This window comes from Hippopotamus amphibius, chromosome 6, assembly GCF_030028045.1.
Source record: "Hippopotamus amphibius kiboko isolate mHipAmp2 chromosome 6, mHipAmp2.hap2, whole genome shotgun sequence".
Taxonomy (NCBI): domain Eukaryota; kingdom Metazoa; phylum Chordata; class Mammalia; order Artiodactyla; family Hippopotamidae; genus Hippopotamus; species Hippopotamus amphibius.
Genome location: NC_080191.1, coordinates 148,728,595 through 148,745,999, shown reverse-complemented (window position 1 = coordinate 148,745,999; position 17,405 = coordinate 148,728,595). Strand labels below are relative to the sequence as shown.

The 17,405-nt window shown below is 41.8% G+C and overlaps 1 protein-coding gene across 9 annotated transcripts in view; it reads right to left on the bottom strand.

Annotated features, from left to right (window-relative positions):
* FNDC3B (fibronectin type III domain containing 3B) overlaps positions 1-17,405 on the bottom strand; it is a 324,758-nt gene that overhangs the window by 55,121 nt on the left and 252,232 nt on the right. For 8 of the 9 annotated variants that reach the window (XM_057738341.1, XM_057738346.1, XM_057738342.1 and 5 more), the window contains exons 12-16: positions 7,676-7,800; positions 6,244-6,418; positions 4,338-4,424; positions 3,003-3,141; positions 881-952 (exon numbers count right to left, since the gene is read on the bottom strand). In XM_057738341.1, the coding sequence (XP_057594324.1) occupies positions 881-952; positions 3,003-3,141; positions 4,338-4,424; positions 6,244-6,418; positions 7,676-7,800 (598 nt within the window). The remainder of the gene's footprint in view (positions 1-880; positions 953-3,002; positions 3,142-4,337; positions 4,425-6,243; positions 6,419-7,675; positions 7,801-17,405) is intronic. The other variant, XM_057738351.1, reaches the window with a different exon arrangement.

Sequence of the window (17,405 nt, the reverse complement as noted above, 5' to 3'; positions counted from 1 at the left end):
ATAGAATGTGATTTTATGTTAACAACAGCTGTGCCCATCTCAAAGCATTTTCATGTTTTTCAGCTTAAAATAGGGCCTGACTGACATGAAAAACAAAACACTCCAGGTGGCTATCGTGGCACAGAATAAAAAGCCACACACCTGCATTGCTTGTCTGTAAATGACGCTGTTAACGCTTTCCTTTTTGCCCATATGCATCACTTTTTAAAAAAATTTAATAGTTACAGGGATTATTAGAGTGGTGAGATGGGTGTCATTTTTAAAGTTCTGATGACTATACTTTTTTCTGTTAAAGCCTAATAAATTTTATTAGAAAGAAGATCTAAGAATTTTTTTAAAAGGCACTATAGGAGGAATCCGATCTCTAACACTGTCCCACTTTAACTCACCTAGTGTGACTAGTAATAAATAATCTGACTCAGAATTCACAATAAAAATGAAGACATTTTCTGAACTTGTTATAAAGTGTGACACTTGTCGGTAGCCCACAACAGTACTATATTTTGTCATCCTTTATGCACCAAACTCATTTGCTGTCTCCAATTTACCCTTCCAGCAGAGTGCTTCTGACACTTTCTCTGCTTATAACAATTTCTAGAGAAAGCGTGCCAAGAGAGATGAAAAACATATTTATTCTATTAATTAGGACCTCTGGCTTATAGAAATGACAGAAAATTTTAAAAACATGATAAAAATGTACATTTTAAGCAGACTCTGATCCCTGATGCTGTGCTTGAAAGAAAAAACTATCAATATGTGATTAAGGCTTATTTACTGTAGTACCTCTATCAACAGAATTAATGATTGCCTGCTATTAATATACAGATGTTTATCTTATTAGAAAACGGGAGTTGAATAAAATAATTTCTACAAACTTCACCTTCAGAATTTCCATCAGTAATCTCCAGCAAGTACTTGAGTATTTCTGAACCACCATTGTCCTTTGGAGGATCTGGAAAGTAAGCAAATGTCTTATTAGTTATAAAAGCATATTGATTTTTGTTGGTAAATATTATTAGAACACATAGAATCATATAACATTATACTGTCAAATTCTGGATTCAACCAAAAGGCACAATAATTAATATACTATTTTACTCAACTCCTTTCTTGAAAAACAAACAGAAACACCACAAAACCTTCTGATTATGCAAAGTTCGTAGAGCTAGAAATGTCAGAAAGTTAGCATTTATTCAGAGAAACATGAACAAAACTCAAGATATGAATTTATTTTTCTAAGAGTTATGTTCATTTATTTATTTTGAGAATTCTGAAGCCTGCTTTTCAATATTTGGTGGTTTTTATATAAGACAAAAAATTCATGTATTTCTTTTTTTTAAATTATTTTATTATTCTTTATTTCACTTATATCATCAGTGACTAGATTCTTTTGAGAGATGGAGAGGAAAGGAAAGGGAGGTGCAAAACTTACTGACAAAATAAATAAAACATCAGAATATAACAAATCTCTGTTCCATCACAGTTTACTAAGCAAACTTTATATCCCAGATGGACCTAATATAACACCAGAGCTGTGGATCAATAAGAAGCTGTACTAAAGAGGCAGTCTGAGGAAGAGGTTCTGGCTTGTTACCACAGCCCTGTGCACCTTAGGTATTTGTCTACCACTAACTCGGTGCCTGCAAGAGTCTTCTTTTCTGAGCAGGAAAATACCTTTCTTGCAAGACTACACAGAATTTGCCTCTACTATCAATTGCCATCTCTATATTTTAGATATACCCTCAGGTTACTCATACACATTTAGCAACTCTAAGTCCCTCTCCTTTCACCTGTTATCTCCATTAATGTACACAAACTTCAGTAATATATATTTATAGCAATAATTAAAAAGTTAAATATTATAGCATATGGCTAACGAAAGTAAATATTCAGCGTTGACTGAAGAACTTCCTAGGCTATCCTTTTTATTTTTAAATTTTATTTATTTTTAAGTCTTTATTGAATTTGTTACAACATTGCTTCTGTTTTACGTTTTCGTTTTTTGGCCATAAGGCATGTGGGATCTTAGCTTCTGACCAGGGATCCAACCCACATTCTCTGCAATGGAAGCCGAAGTCTTAACTACTGGACCGCCGGGGAAGTTCCCTAGGATATTCTGAGAAAAAAGCTTTAGATCTAGCAAAAAACACACCTAGACTTTTTGTCTCTCTTAATCATATCCATCTTCCAGGGACTAATTACCACGTAACTTGAAGCAGTTATATGTCTCAGTGGTTGGTCTTCAATAATGATCTAATAATGTTTTAAATTCCCTGTACATTACTTGACTGCCAGGTAAAATCTTATTTTAGATTTCTACTTTTTTTGGCCTGTGAAGTAGTTACTATATACGACATCAGTGCTAATCATACACATCATAATAATTTCACGCACAACTGCAAATGTTTATCAACATCCTAATGGCATTCATTTCACAGAAATAATCCATGTGGCAGGTGAGCCACGATATCCTCCTACCAGAACCCCACAAATGCCATATGATGAACTTCAGTATGAAAATTTCCTGAAGTCCAGGACTTCTGACTTCATGCAAACAACCACAAAAACTGAAGCCTTCCTAATTCACTGTAACTTAAACATTCTGTGAAATTTAATATGCTTACCTAAATTTTGAAATTTATTTTCAATACTAACTTTATAAATCAACTTCTGTATTAAATATTGTTACATTTTTAAGGGCAAGCTATACAAGAATGAAATATACATTCAGAGATTATCACATTCAAATCAATAATATATTAAAACTATAGGAGAAAAAAGTGTCTTATAGGAAAATCATAAAGTAAATGAAATGCTCTCATAACTGTCAGTTTTACCAATTTGTGGAATTCTCAGGATGTTTCTCATACTTATATTCCAAACATGTAAAACTCCCTCAAATAATATGATTTGTTTGTTTATTGGTTTGTCACTACTGAAATTAATCAGTTTTTAAAACAATTTGTCAAAAAAGCAGCAGCAGCAACAGCAACAAAACATACCCCATTTGACACTAAAACCATGAGATGTAATTGGTCCTTTAATGAGGGGTCTTGTAGGAGGTCCAGGTCTGTCAGGACTCGTCGTACAAACCAAAACTTCACTTGGGCAGCTTTTCCCTTCCATATTAGAAGCAGTGAGCTATAACACAACCGGGAAAACATTAATATGCTTTAGGTATCAGGTCTTAAACCAGTGGTGACTTTCGATATGGCAAGATCAAGGTATCCATAAACTCACACAGATAGACACACATACATATTCTCTCTCTCTCTCTCACACGCACACACACACACACACACAACCTCAAACTACTAATTTATAAGTGTTTAATGGAGTACTTATTTTCTGTATAGTGTAGCTATTAACAATTAAAAATAAAACTACAGGGTAGGTTTTAGCCAAAGACATTTTTACCCTGTTAAGAAGACAAGACAAAACCAGTATGTCACCACCCAGTTCATATTGTTTTATGGAAGGAAAATATGGGGGATAAGCAGATAAAAATAACCTTACTTATTTAGGAGTAGGGCAATGCCACCTTGTGGAGAAGTGCTAGCAGTATTCCTACGATCTCGTAGCCAGCATCAAATAAGAAGGGTTTTTTTAAATATCAAAAACTATCATTTTCCTTTAATAGTCACACATTCCATTGGATAATCTAACATATATTTATTGAGTGACTACTACGTGTTAAATAACATGATTTGGCTCACAAATTAAGAGAAGGAAAGTGAGAATCAGAAGACAACCACATCTCTCCAAAACGCACTGTCACACTAGAAATTAGTGCTATGCTAGGGTCAATAACCAGTGCGGCAGCACAGAAGGCAGCCTGCTGTTTCCTCTCTCCTAATGAGATTGCAAGGCTGTCTTCTGCTAGGACACAATGTCGACCAAAGCAGAGCCTAAGTGGGGAGGGGGGGTGCATAATAGTGAGAAAAGGAAAAACGGCTGAGAAAAAGAAAACGGGCAAAAGAGCAAAGGACAATGGGAAAAAAGGAAAATCTGATTAAAAGAAGAAACTGAATAGAAGGGTGTGAAGTACAGGTGAGCGACAGGTGCACTAGGCACCTGGTTTGGGTCTTTCCGGGTAAGGGCATCTGGCCACGCTGTGATGCAATTTATTATAGCACATTACAGAGACAGGTTTCTTTCTCAAAACTGAGTTTTAAAATTAAAGTACAGTGTGTATTTTATAGATGTTACTTTAAAAGTGTAAAGTCCAGCGAACTTAAAAAGTTTTTAACCTGTACAGTCAATTTAAAATGGTAAAGGGGTGAAACATAAAACAGCTTCATTTTTAAGCAGTTCAGGTACCAAACTGACTGACTTACCCTGAATTTATACTGTGTGCTTCTTTTGAGATTTTTCACAGTACAGGTTAAATCCTCTCCAGTGTATTTTGGGTGGAAAAGGTTATCCTGAAAAGGCAAAGCCAGCATGAAACATCAGTATCATAAAATCTGGGCATTAAATACCTGTATGCAGGATTTTTATACTGCCTCCTTCCATCATTACCAGTGGGCCAGAAGTCTGGCAGCTACAGCAACAAGAGTGCCAGAATCCCACAGTGCTTTAGGTAAAAATCTGACTCTATCACATCATAATTTGTCCTGATCTGGGCACTTTTATTGTGAGACTAACACTAATTTGAATGAGAACAATGCTCTCTAAGAGAATGTAAATTTGCTTTGGAATAGATGCCACCATATACTTTTCTCACAGAGCAAACTTTTTCTGGTTACTCAATAAACATTTTAAACAAAGAATTTAACTACCAAATTAACGAAGCAGTACATAGTTAAAAAAAATTAACAATGTTGTCATGAAAAAAAGACTCTTGTACGTAGGTCCTCACTGTCAAGCTGCAATGTGCTATGTAATAAACTGGCTGGGGTTTCTGTCACAGTGTCCTCTTCTGGCCAAGTGGGAAAGGAGAGCTTGGATAGGGAAGATATAACCCTTCAACGGGATAAATATCCTACTGAAAGCTGACTACAGAATTTATTCAATAATACTCTCAGTCATGCACACATCCATCCATCTACTCATTCATCCATCCAATCTCAGAGCACCTTCTATGCATCTCTCCCATGATCTAGGGGTTTAGCGCTGCCCAAGAACAGACAGTCTTGCCCATCAGAAACTTACATGACAGCTGGAAAAAGCAATTAAAAAAAAAACCTACATACAAATATGAAGTATGTTATGTGGTGTTAAGTGCTATGAGATGAAAAATAAAGCTGGGTAAAAGGACAGGGTGGTGGAGCTGGGAAGCATTGCTTCCTATAGCTCTGCAGGCTCAATAAGGCAGCCACATGTGGCTCTTCCAATTTATTAAGTACAATTAAAAACTCAGTTCCTTGGGCCCACAGCCACATTTCAAGTGCTCGATGGCCACACGTGGCTAGGCACTATCTCATCTTACAGAACGTTTCCATCATCACAGAAAGTTCTCTTGGACAATGCTGTTTTACAGGGTGGTCAGGAAAGGGCCCTCCAAAGAGGTGACATGTGAGAAGGGACCTAAAGAAAATGAGGGAAGTGACTCAAAGATATCTGAAGGGGCATGCGAGCCAGAGGGCCCAGGAACTGCAAAGGCGCTGCAGGAGGGCATGGCTGCTATGTTCAGTGAGACTCCAGTGGCAGGAACAAGGGCACGAACGAAGACCCTGAGTGTGGAGGAGCTGGAAGGCACTGCAAGAGCACTGGCTTCTCCTCTGGAAGAGAAGGGAAGGCACTGAGATGGGAAGGGCTCTGAGCAGAGTACTGATATGACCGTATCTGTATTTAACAGGATCACTCTGGCTTTGTGTGGAGAACAGACTGTAGTGCAGTAAGGATGAAAGTAGGGAAAATACTTAAGAGGCCATTCCAATAACCCAGGGGTGAGGTGACGGTGGTTCGAAAAGGGCAGTAGCTGTGCAGATGCTGAGAAACGGTCAGATTTCTGGATAACGTCTGAAGGGAGATTTAAAAGGATTTGCTGACTGATTATATATGAGGTCAAGGATGACCCCAGGGGTTTCTGGCTTCCCCAAATGAAAGGCTGGGGATGCCATTTACTGAGATGGGGAAGGCTATGGGAAGGACAGGTTTCTGCTGGTGGTTGCAGTGGTAGATATTAAGAGTTTGGTTTCAAATGTAGGTAGCGAATCTAGTTTCACTGGCGCACCCTGAAGTTATGAAAAAACAGACTTCACAGAACACATACAAGGGTATAAAATGTGCCAGACTTACATTTTCATCCTCCTGGATTTCCAAGGTGTAGGTGACTACTTCTTCAGGTGAACAGCCTTCTGGTTTATTCCACTGCAGTGTGACCCATGTGACCCCAGCTCGAACAAGTCTTGGTGCAGAGGGCATCTGAGGAATGTTTCCTAACGTGTAGCACACCACCTCTTGGCTATACCCACTGGAGAGAAACAGACCCGGTGAGACATGTTTAGGAGCACGGGAGGAGTCTCGGCATTTCAAAAGAGCAGGGATAAGCCTACCTGTCGCACAACTTGCTTGGATGGGAAAGTCTGAGGCCTAACAGGTCCATCGAGCAAAGGAAGGCAAGGACCCTTTGTGTGATACTCCCTACCACAACTTCAGTTTGCCTCAATTCATCCCGCCACTGCCCCACTCAGGTCTGCAACTAGCAAAGCATACCATGTTACAGGACGATATATTTAAAAATTTATTTCCCCCTAAACGCACCCAGCAGAAAGCACAGCACAGTGTGATGGTGACAAGCTATGAGCCACAGCTACCAAGGAGCCCTCACACCTATGTGAATGCAAATAACTGTCTGCTGATAAAATAAATGTTTTACAATATATATGGTGCTATTTCCCAAAAGCTTGTGGATGCTTCTAGCTCACTGACAAATTCTTGAACTGTAGAAGCCGCTATCATTATGACTGTTCAACCAATGGACTCTAAAAATACAATGGCTATCATGGGTAGGGAAGGAGGGTTGAAAATCTTGTGATCTTAAAAAGTTCTTTAGGCTGGAAAAAAGGTTGGGACCAATGATGTGCTGAACCTTTAAGAAGATTTTCAACAAGCAGTGATGAAAGAAAAAGATTTTTCCCTTAATCAAGAGTTACCCAGGAAGTGCAACTGAAATATGATCTTTTCAAAGCACCTTTAATCCATTGATGTTTCCCATAAACCTGTTCTCGCCTTTCTCTAGCAGCTTGGAGGCAAGCCGTGTGTCCTACCCAGCCCAGATTTTCTCCAGTCCTGTGAGTATCTGCCGGGGCTTGACAACAATGGATGGCCCAGCAACTGCTTCTTTGTATCAGGAAACACTCAGACTTAATTGAAAAAGGCAACTGAATGAGTAGCTTGCTGAAGTGATGAAAGAAAAAGGCACACAATCTGAAAAAAATAAAGCCCCCAGAGGCTTCCTTTCAAAATCTGTGGTTACCTTCCTCTTGATTCTCAGAGACCCTTAGTGGGCCTTTGCATTACAGCCTGCAAGGCTGCCAAGAGGCCATACGGTGGCATTTATCACCTCAGAGGAGGTCTTCTAGCCTCTGATTAGGATTCCCTTTTGGAAAATCTCCAACTGGTTCAGAGTGGAGGCAGCAGGCGACCTCGAGCATTTCAGCAACGTGAGAGGAAGACTCAGGAACACTACACAGACGCTTAAAGGGATGAGGACCAGGAAACACCGTACCTGGTGCCAATGTCATTCCGAGCAGCCAGCCTGAATGTGTACCCCATTGCCGGACACAGCTTTGTCAACTTGCAGTGCTTTTGGCTCCCAAAGAAGCACTGTCTGAAACCACTGTTTCTTTTTCCCTAAAAGAAAACAGTGAAACAATGCATATAAGTTTAAAAAAATAAATAAAATGAAGGAGCATTTTGAATAACTGTTTAATTTCCTAGTCTGGATGAACAAAACCAAGAGAAGGAAAGTGCTCTACAATGAAACGCCATCCTTAACACAAAGGCACTACAGAAAATTCTGTTACTGAGACAGGTAATGCACTGTACTTGTGGTATTTCTAAAGCAGTCTTTGGTCAACAAAATAAAAAAGGCCCTTTCAGGCACAAGGCGATGCTCAAGTTAAGGATCAGAATTTCTCGGATCTTCTCCCTCACTTGGTTAAACTGCCCGATCTGACCCATACGTCTGCAGCCTCACAGGATCGCTAGCTCTGGAACTGCACAGCCTCCCCCAGGTGGCCCAGCACCTGAGGACCAGTCTGTGCAGCTCTGCAAGCCACAGAAAGTCCTCCCTGGTCTCCTCTCCTCTCCCACCCTGCAGCAGCCCCCAAGCCCACACATGTACATTCCAGCTGGTGAGCTGCTTGCCGACTCATCCCTAAATATTGGGCACATGCCTCTGACTCATCTCGTCCACATCTGGTCTCCTCAAGGCAGTGCTTCGGACAATCTGGGAGTTCTACCAAGGTTTGCAAAGTTGAACTGAATGTCTGTCAAGCACTTGGAACATCAGTTGAATTCATCTATATGTATTATAGCCATTCTTAAGTTTCTTATGAGGCTGGAAACATATTTTTAATGGATTCCTAGCCTTATATGATGCTTCAAATTTCTTGAAGTAAAAAGAAAGCACTCCAGTGGGTTCTCTTAATAGATGTAAGAAAACAAAGACAAAAACAAAACTTAACTACCCTGTGCCACGCTCAGAGGCATGGAATACTCATATCAGTGGTTTTCTAGAATATTTCACACCTATAATCCACAGTATTTTATTTACGTTTATGCAAAAGAAAACCACATGCTAACACTGGATAAATCTTAGCATTCTAATCAGACGGCTGGGCCCAGCACTTTCAGGAGTATGTTTGAAATTCTCAATTTATTACGTAAAAAACAAAGAAAAGCACATTTTTCTCCTAAGCAAATTTAAGCATTTCCTTCCTTTAAGCAGGCCTCCAAATGCTTACTACTGAAAAAAACATTCCAGGTGAAGTTTAGTTAAAAATAAACATACAACTAGCTTGAAGCATCACTAGGCTGAACAGATGAAAAACTGCCATGCCACATTCATCCTCAATCTCTTCCCAATTCTTCCCCTCCAAGCAAAGTGGTGCCCTTTCCAAGGAAGAGCGTAGAAGCCTAAGATCCAAAGTTCATTTTATCAAGGATTCAAAGTACATTCAGGTGCAACTATCAAAAACGGGGGTGGGGGGGCAGTAAAGCATAATGTGTTTCAGTTGCTACTTTAGCAAAGTCACTCTGTGACTGACAAATCATGCTTACTTTAACCTTGAGTGTTAAGGTTGCTGCAGACAATTTATTCATAGAAAAACTGTTTACGCATACATTTGCATAATTACATCCAGTGTCTGATTACATTCTATGCGCTGCACTGCCCTGGTATGTTCTGTATCCATTTCAGGCAGTAGCGTGATCTACCTTCTTTCCTCCTCTATTTCTGAGCTCAGAGTAAACAGTGCAAGAAAAGGAACATCCTGCTGCCACGGAAGCCTCATCCCTTCCAAACCCAGTGTTGGCTCCCCTTCAATGCCTCATTTTTCCTATTTCTTTGTTTGGTCTCCTTTGCCCATTTCTGGTGCTTAGAACTACAGCCAGTAAATAAAAGTTAGTCTGTTCCTTACTAGGTTGATTTGCTTTAATATGGTGAAAACCAGACTGTGGTTTAAATGAGAAAAAAAAGTGAGGAGGCATCAATGATAGAAACTAGACTTTTATTTTAAGGGGCTAGAGAACTGGGGCTTACTAAAGAATTGGGAGAAAAGCATTCTGTGACCTTCAAGATGTTTTCCTATATTGCCAACATTAAAAATTTTTTTTTCTACTTCAGTATCAAGAACAATTATTAAATAAATTCCAACTTGTTTAGATAAATCATACCAGATTTTCCATCTTAATATCTTCCAAGATATACTACTATATGCATGGACCTCAGGAACACAGAGAATGACCCAGAGTTGCTGGAACTTTAGAATCAAGTTTTAGAAACAGTATCTGTAGAATCCGAAGGAGTAGGAGTACAACTATTTATTTCACAGAGTTAAAAAAGGAAAGCTTATTGGTGAATTTTCAGAAGTCACTGAGTATAAAACAAAATAAAAAAAGGGGGGCGGGGAAGTAGGTTAACAAAATATTTCAGACATGAGAAGCTTTTGAGTAAAGGAAAATACTCATGTATGACATGGAGTTTAACATAAAAGGGATATCTGGGAAGAAAGAAATTAATATTCACAAGAGTCACTGCAGTGCAGAGCTAATCTGCTGCTGAGAGGTTAGCAGGTGAACATCGAGAATGCCGTGGGCTCCACTGTGGGATGGCTCCCGCATCACCCTGATCTTCCGTGAAAGACCATGCCAGCCTCTCAGATGGCTTTAGGCTTAGGCATTAGAGGAAGTACATGTTCAAAGGTGCAGGCAATGTGAAGAATCTGTTTGTAAACCAAGTGTGATCCCAGGTTTTTGCAAACAGCATTTATAAATAAAATATTATCCAGCTCTTCTTGTTGACAAAAATGGATAGGGTTTAAAAAAAAAGAAAGATGCTTTAGAAGATTAAAAGATTCAGAGAAACAGACAAGAGTGATCATGTGAATGTTTGTCACTGTTCATCAGAAGTTAAATATATTCAAGCCACTATCAGGGAAGTTTTACAAATGGTAAATCACAACATCCATATGTGATAGGTAGCATAGCTCCAAATGATTTGAGATATTTTAATTTATGGCATGTCCCCTCTTTTAATAAAATCGAATTTAAAGTACACAGGATTACTGAGACATAACAGCTTTACCTGGAAAGACAACTTCGTTTTTAGTAATTTAAGGTTAGCTTCGTGCAAAGTTTCCTACTAAAACATGGTCTTAATGGGAATGGATAACCTCTCGATACTCTGTAGGCCTGCTATCATCGATAATCTGGTCAAACACCGGCATCGGGGACTCCTGCAGCCGAAGCCTTGTTCTGGTCAGCTGCTGCTGCTAGGCCACTTGTGGGGTGTCACATAGAGGGGGTTCGAAAGGCCTAGGAGTTGGCTGGTGTACAAGAGCTGAGGTACGGATGCCCCGTGGCGCCCTGATTCTGCATCCTGGGAGATCACGGACATGCAGCATAGGAGCAATCAGAATCAGAACCTCCCGAAGATGAGCACTTGAGTTCCTGTTCTCCTGGGGAAGGAAAGAAAACCTCACCCCAATTAGAGAAAGAGGTGAGAGAAGGCTGGAAGCCCATACCCTTGATCATCCTGGAGCTGACCTAGCCACTGGACTACTGACCTCACTGGATACGAAGCCCCAGCGTGTTCTGGACTCACTTGCTACTGTCAGTGTAGATAAGCCAAAAAGGGCAGATTTTCAGGGTTCCCTATGTTGTTTCCATTTCAAAATCCTGGGCATGCCCAAATGCTTTTTTCTACCACCCACACCGAGTTCATTCAAGGACAAGGTTAATCTTTACTAGAACGTGAAGAAATCTTGGAGTACAAACCAACTGTGTATTAATAGACCTCAAGGTGCCCACTTCGGCGGGGAGTAAAGCATTACAGGCCCGTGTTGCTTTCTTTTTCAGCTACACCCAGACCTAGCCTGAGAGCACCCACTCACCACCCTGGGCTTTGAGACAAATGGAATTGTTTTCCTCCCAGAGTCCAGAGTGCTTGTCCTCTGCTTCTGGTTAAAACTGCTCAAAAAGTGCTCGATTTGCCAGCAGCTGAATCATGTACATGGCATGTATGAGATTAGTCCTCTCCCAGCCCCGAGCTCCCCTGCTTTGCCTCTATCACCTCTCTTACCATTGAACAAAAAAACACCGCATATTATCTACATCCTAGACCCCAAGGGATCCGCTTCACCTCCATCCCTCCAGGCAGCCTGCTCCCTGATGCCACTGCAACTCTTCTACCACAGAGTCCACCGGGCCTAGTCTGGATGTCTCATTTACCTGATCCTTGGTGAACAAGTGCCTCTTTTCAGTTCTAGATTCACACAGGAAAGCGCACCATCTTCGGGGGCAAGTCCCAGCCTTACCACACTCAGAAAGCTACACACTCCACGCGCATCTGCCCCTGCTCCATCCTCATCCTCATCCTTACTCCCTGTAGAAGGGTCACACATTTGGTTATAAGTGCTAACAATAATCAGAGGCCAGATGTTCTTTTAGGTCCCACAAAGTTCCCCGCTACATTCTGAAGAATGCCAACTTTTTGTCAGACTGTGAAAGGACCCAATCTTGGAAAGGCAGGGGTGAGAGAAGGCAGCGAGGGGGAGTGTGTGAAATGTAACTCATAAGGCTACGCAGCAGACAGTGACTCACCCTTGGAAACATTTTACAAGATGAGTTAATATAAACTTCAGGGACAAAGATATTTTCAAACATTATTTCATTCTTTAAAATGACATTTAGGGATACATTATAAATAAAAGGTTTAAAATATTTTAAGGAATATATTCTCTATTTTCTTTTTATCTTGTGCCCTTTTATCCTCTACTTATTTTTCCCTCTAATCTAGTTTAAAATTTTAAATTAGCTATTAAATAAGACTATAAATATATTAATTATCCCCTCCAAAAAGGGGGAGGCAACACTTTGCTGACCTCCAGAGAGTCACCCAAAGGAAGAGGCCACGTGAAGTGCGACAATGAGGCAGAGACATTAATTGGCGGGAATGTGGTTTTCCTCATGGGTTCCATCTCCTTATCACTAAGGGAGCAGGCAGTGATCTCTCCCATCTGTTTAGTGAGAAGGGCCGGTTTGCACGCCACTGAGTCACGCCCTGTCAGCTAGCGAGCAGAGCTGGCCACTGGGTCTGAGTCCCATCGTACCACTGAACCTCTAGAGCACGTCTGTCTTCCTTCCCCTCTTCCCAGAACACTCAGAGGAGAGCAGGGGCAGGAAAAGAGTCATGCTGTACTTTCAAAGACCACACCCCCGTACATAACAGTCTATGTAACAGTCTTAGGGCACAGTACCTAAAGAGCTGCATGTGCTACACAAGGATAAACTGGGAAAGAGATGAATGGATTAAGAGAATCAAGAGAACCTTATATCACATAGCGACGATTTTAAACACGTCCAAACATCCTTTGATTCTCCACCCAGTGAGGAGCAAACCCTATGGCTCTTTGCTTTGAATGTGGGTGGCTTCGTGACTCTCTTGTAGCTGACAGATGGAGTGGCAATGAAGCTGTGTGACTACCAAGGCGAGGTCTGAAAAGGGGATGACGTTTCTGTCCTTGCCCTGGAACGCTCACTTTTGCACTTCTGACTCCCCCGATGCTGCCGTGCTGCGAGGGAGCCCAAGACGAGGTCTCACCCAAGCCAGCAATGACCACTAGACTAGTGAGTGAGGACCCCGCCGGAAGGTCCCAGCCCCCAGCCAGTGAGCCCTCCCAGCTGAAGGTCCAGAAATTGTGGAACACAGACTAGCTAAGTCTCCAGTGCCTTGTCTGAATTCCCAACCCAGAGTCCATGAGGTAAGAAAGTGACTGTTTTAAGGCATTAAGTCTTGAGGTAGTTTGCTATGCAACACTATACTCATCTATTTTGATGTCCATAAATGTTCATAATATGAAGTTTTTCAGTAAACTTTTATAAATTCCTCCTGCACTATCAACAGCCAGGAGGTAGGGGAGCAGAAGTGTGCACACTCGTAAAACCAATGTTTAACGTGTGCCCAGATAAAGGCTTCTATTTTCTACATGCACTTAGCACATGCTTTTTCCCTCTAAGCTTCCAACAAAGTAAAGCCTCTCTGAACAGATCTTAAAAGTTGTTTCTGTAGAAGGTAAAAATGTAACAAGATTCCTAGATGATAGAGACCAACCAAAACTGTGAATCAAGGACAATGCAGTTACTGGATTTCACAGAGTGACATCTTAGAGAATTAAGATTTTTAATCATGCCATCCCCAAAGTTGTACAGAACCCAGTGACAGGGCAAGAATAAGGATGCAGATGAAGAGAATGGACTGGAGGACACGGGGTTGGGGGGGTGGGGAGGAAGGGGAAAAAAAAGTATTTGATTTATTTCATAACATGCAACTAATTTTTTTTAAATATTTAAACTTTCATCAGTATCAAAAAGCATTTTTGCTCTCCCCTTGTAACATGCAACTAATTTTTAAAGTTAAAATATGTTTAAAAGTAGTTGTTAATTTCTAAAACTGAAAACAAACAAAAACATTTTTTTCAAATCTGTTTTCCTTCATTAACTTCGTATCTTCATAAAGCTGTCCTCAGTACTTGGGAAGGTGAATCCTTAAAATGGGTTCGTTTCCTGCTAAGGAGCTTAACACATCCGTGGCTAATTCTATACATACAACTCACACATGCTCCAATTCGGGCCACAGTATTCTCCTGCCAGGAGTAATCCTGTGGTTGCTCTGGCTAACATTTCCAGTTCCCCTGGACTGCACTAACAATCTCGGAAGCTGGTATTTCCAGCACTGGTACTGATAGAGGAAGCTGGCTGATATTTTCAACTGCCTTCAAATTAATAGATTGGAAGTGATACTTCCTGTTCCTCTTCCTGGCACAAGAAAATGTGAATAACCAACACAAGGATGCTTGACTCCATGGTGAACCAGCAACCTGTGGTCATGTGACTTGTAGTCTTCCTGATGTTTTCTTGCTGTATTGACCTCCTTCTCTTACAGGTCCTTTCACAGCCATGCCTGCTGCCTTCCCAAGCTGCTCTTCCCAGGTTTGATAACTGCCTGCTAAATAAATAACATGCATTTGGTTGTCCGTTGTCATGTGCTCGTGGCCCATGGCTGCTGGATGCAGACACGGGCTGAGAGACTCTGGGCTGGGCACTCTCTGTAACAGCATAGTTCAACCTGTCAGAAACATCAACGATAAATCAAATAAAAAATTAGGCTGCACTGGCCAACTGAACGGCTGCCAGGTTCGAAGATTTAGTCTGCTAGTACATCTATATTTAGAAGTTGTTCCAGCGTTGGCTGACCCCAGGCAACATCAAAGATAAATGTTGGCTTGAGAAATAAAAGCATGTATGTGTCCAGCATAGCCATATATAAGAAGGGGCTCATAACAGGGAGGTGGGGACACTCCACATCTGGGTGGATTCCGAAGTTCTTTGTGCCAAACCTCACTCTCCCTTCAGTGATGCCGCTTTCATTTTACTGACCACTCTGGCACAGAGGAATTTTCAAAGGCAAGAAAAGGGGGTAGAGTAGTTTGTGGCTACATGTTACTAAATAAATACTGTATCCATTCTAACCCCTCCCACACTAGTTTTTCACATTAGTGGAAGAGGTTTGGCTACCTGAAATAGCCAGGGATGATCCTCTGGTTTGAAACAAACATAATGTTCCTGTATATCCCTTCAAATACAGAGGTTCACCTGATGTCGAGTGCTCTGGTAAGATCAATGTGTTGAGACTGTCCCAGTGAAGGGAAAGGAAAGGAGGTGTGAGGGGGTGATTTTAGAACAGGTTACCTATACAAGGGGTGAACCAAGAGATGGATGGGCTCCGTTCACCCACCTAGCCAAGGCCCAAGGCGGCCATTCTCTAGCTGGCAACCAGCAAGCAGGACAAATGAGTTGACAAATTAGGTGCCAAGGACCAAGATGCACATACAGCCTCAGCTGGAAACTCCCCACAAAGTCTGCTGCCCTAACACATAACCACCCCTGCTCCTGTACATGTGACAAATGGTAAAAAGCACAGAGAATCTGCTTCCAGTATGCAGATGTCTGGGGTCCCTAAAAGAGAGGGCCTTTTAACTCAGCTCTGTCTTTGATACCTATGGACTTCTCTGACTTATTAAATCCTTTCTTACTCAGTTTCCTTCCACGGGAGCTATAGCAGAGGAAGCTATCCCCAGCTCTCAGAAACCACCCTTTGTCATGGCGGTAAAGAGCTATGATGTGGCAAAGCACTGTTATTCTGACAGGTCATTGATTTGGCCCTGATGTAAAAGATGGTTTTTGATGGACAAATGACAAATGAACCTGGGACCCCACTCTCCAACCTCTAAGAGCGCACTCCCCAAGAATGAGCAGAAGAGCTCGTGGGCCCGGGCAGGTGGCACCTTCCCCCAACTTTTGGCCAGGCATCAGCCATGGGCTGGGGAGAGGACGCTGGCCTTCCCGCTCTTCTCCACTGGAGCAACAGGCTGTGCAGCCTCGGGCGGCAGGGCTCCTCAGAGACAGCATCAGCTGCACTCCCGGCAAGGCTCTCCTCATCTGCTCTGCTTGCCCATGCTACGGTTTCTCCAGGAAGCGCTGCTGTCTCACCAGAAAACCCACGTGCAAGTTCCCTCGTGCCAAGAAGCCTTTTGAAAGATTATCAATACTAACCAACACCTAAGTTAAACAGGAATCTGATTAATAGACCAGGAACCAGGGACTTCCCTGGTGGCACCGTGGTCAGGACTCTGAGCTCCCAATGCAGGGGGTCCAGGGTTCTATCCCTGGTCAGGGAACTAGCTCCCACATGCATGCCACAACTAAGGAGCCCACCTGCCAAAACGAAGACCTGGTGCAACCAAATAAAAATAAATATTAACAAACAAACAAAAATGGGAGCCAAGCACCTCCTACAGGGCCTATCCTACAGGGCCTCCTACAATCCCTCTATGAGCTAGGTTGGCTGCTCCCGAACTAGACGTCCACGGAGCGACAGCCTGGGGCCTGCCGCCTGCTCTAGGGTTCTGCAGTGGGGCTGCTGAGCCCAGCCCGGCTAACTAATGGTTCCCCGGAGGCTCTGGGCTCTACCTGCTGCTGGCCTTTTCTGTTAGGTTTCAAGTATACTCCCCTTGATTTCTGCAGTATTTATTTCATTCTCCGTCTACTGTGTTTTACAGCTGTGTTCACTCATTAGTCACCAGGAAAGCCAGATATGACATTCCTTTTGGGGCTAGCTGAGTCACATGTGAGGGAGATTCTTGGGAACCCCTCTAGTCACATTCCCATGAAGTATTTTTCTGTTTTTTTCATATATTCCCAACATGTCATGTCTGGAAGCAAAGCTAATGGCAAATTAACATCTATATATAGCATTGACATCCGTTTTTATTTAGTTCAAACCAGAGCTATTAACCTCAGGGCTCCTGTATAAGTTCCTGACAGAAAAATGTCATATTCCTTTCATACAATCCTTCTATAATTGTTGACTTCTCCTACCCCAGATCTTACTGTTAATGTGCTTAGGTGATATAAAATAATTACTACACAGAATCTCTCATTGCCCAAGTTATCTCATTTCAATCTTAACTGACCTATGAGATAACAGATGCTATTTTTCAAGTGGAGAAGCTGAGACTTGGGGGTTAAATTATTTGTGTCACGAATTAGAGACAAAGCAGAAACAATCCAGTTCTCTTTGGGTGAACACCATGTCACTGAACACATCAACACGAATCCATGCCACCTGTTCCCAGTGAGATCTTAGGAGACCTGCGTTTGTGCTGAGGAACTAG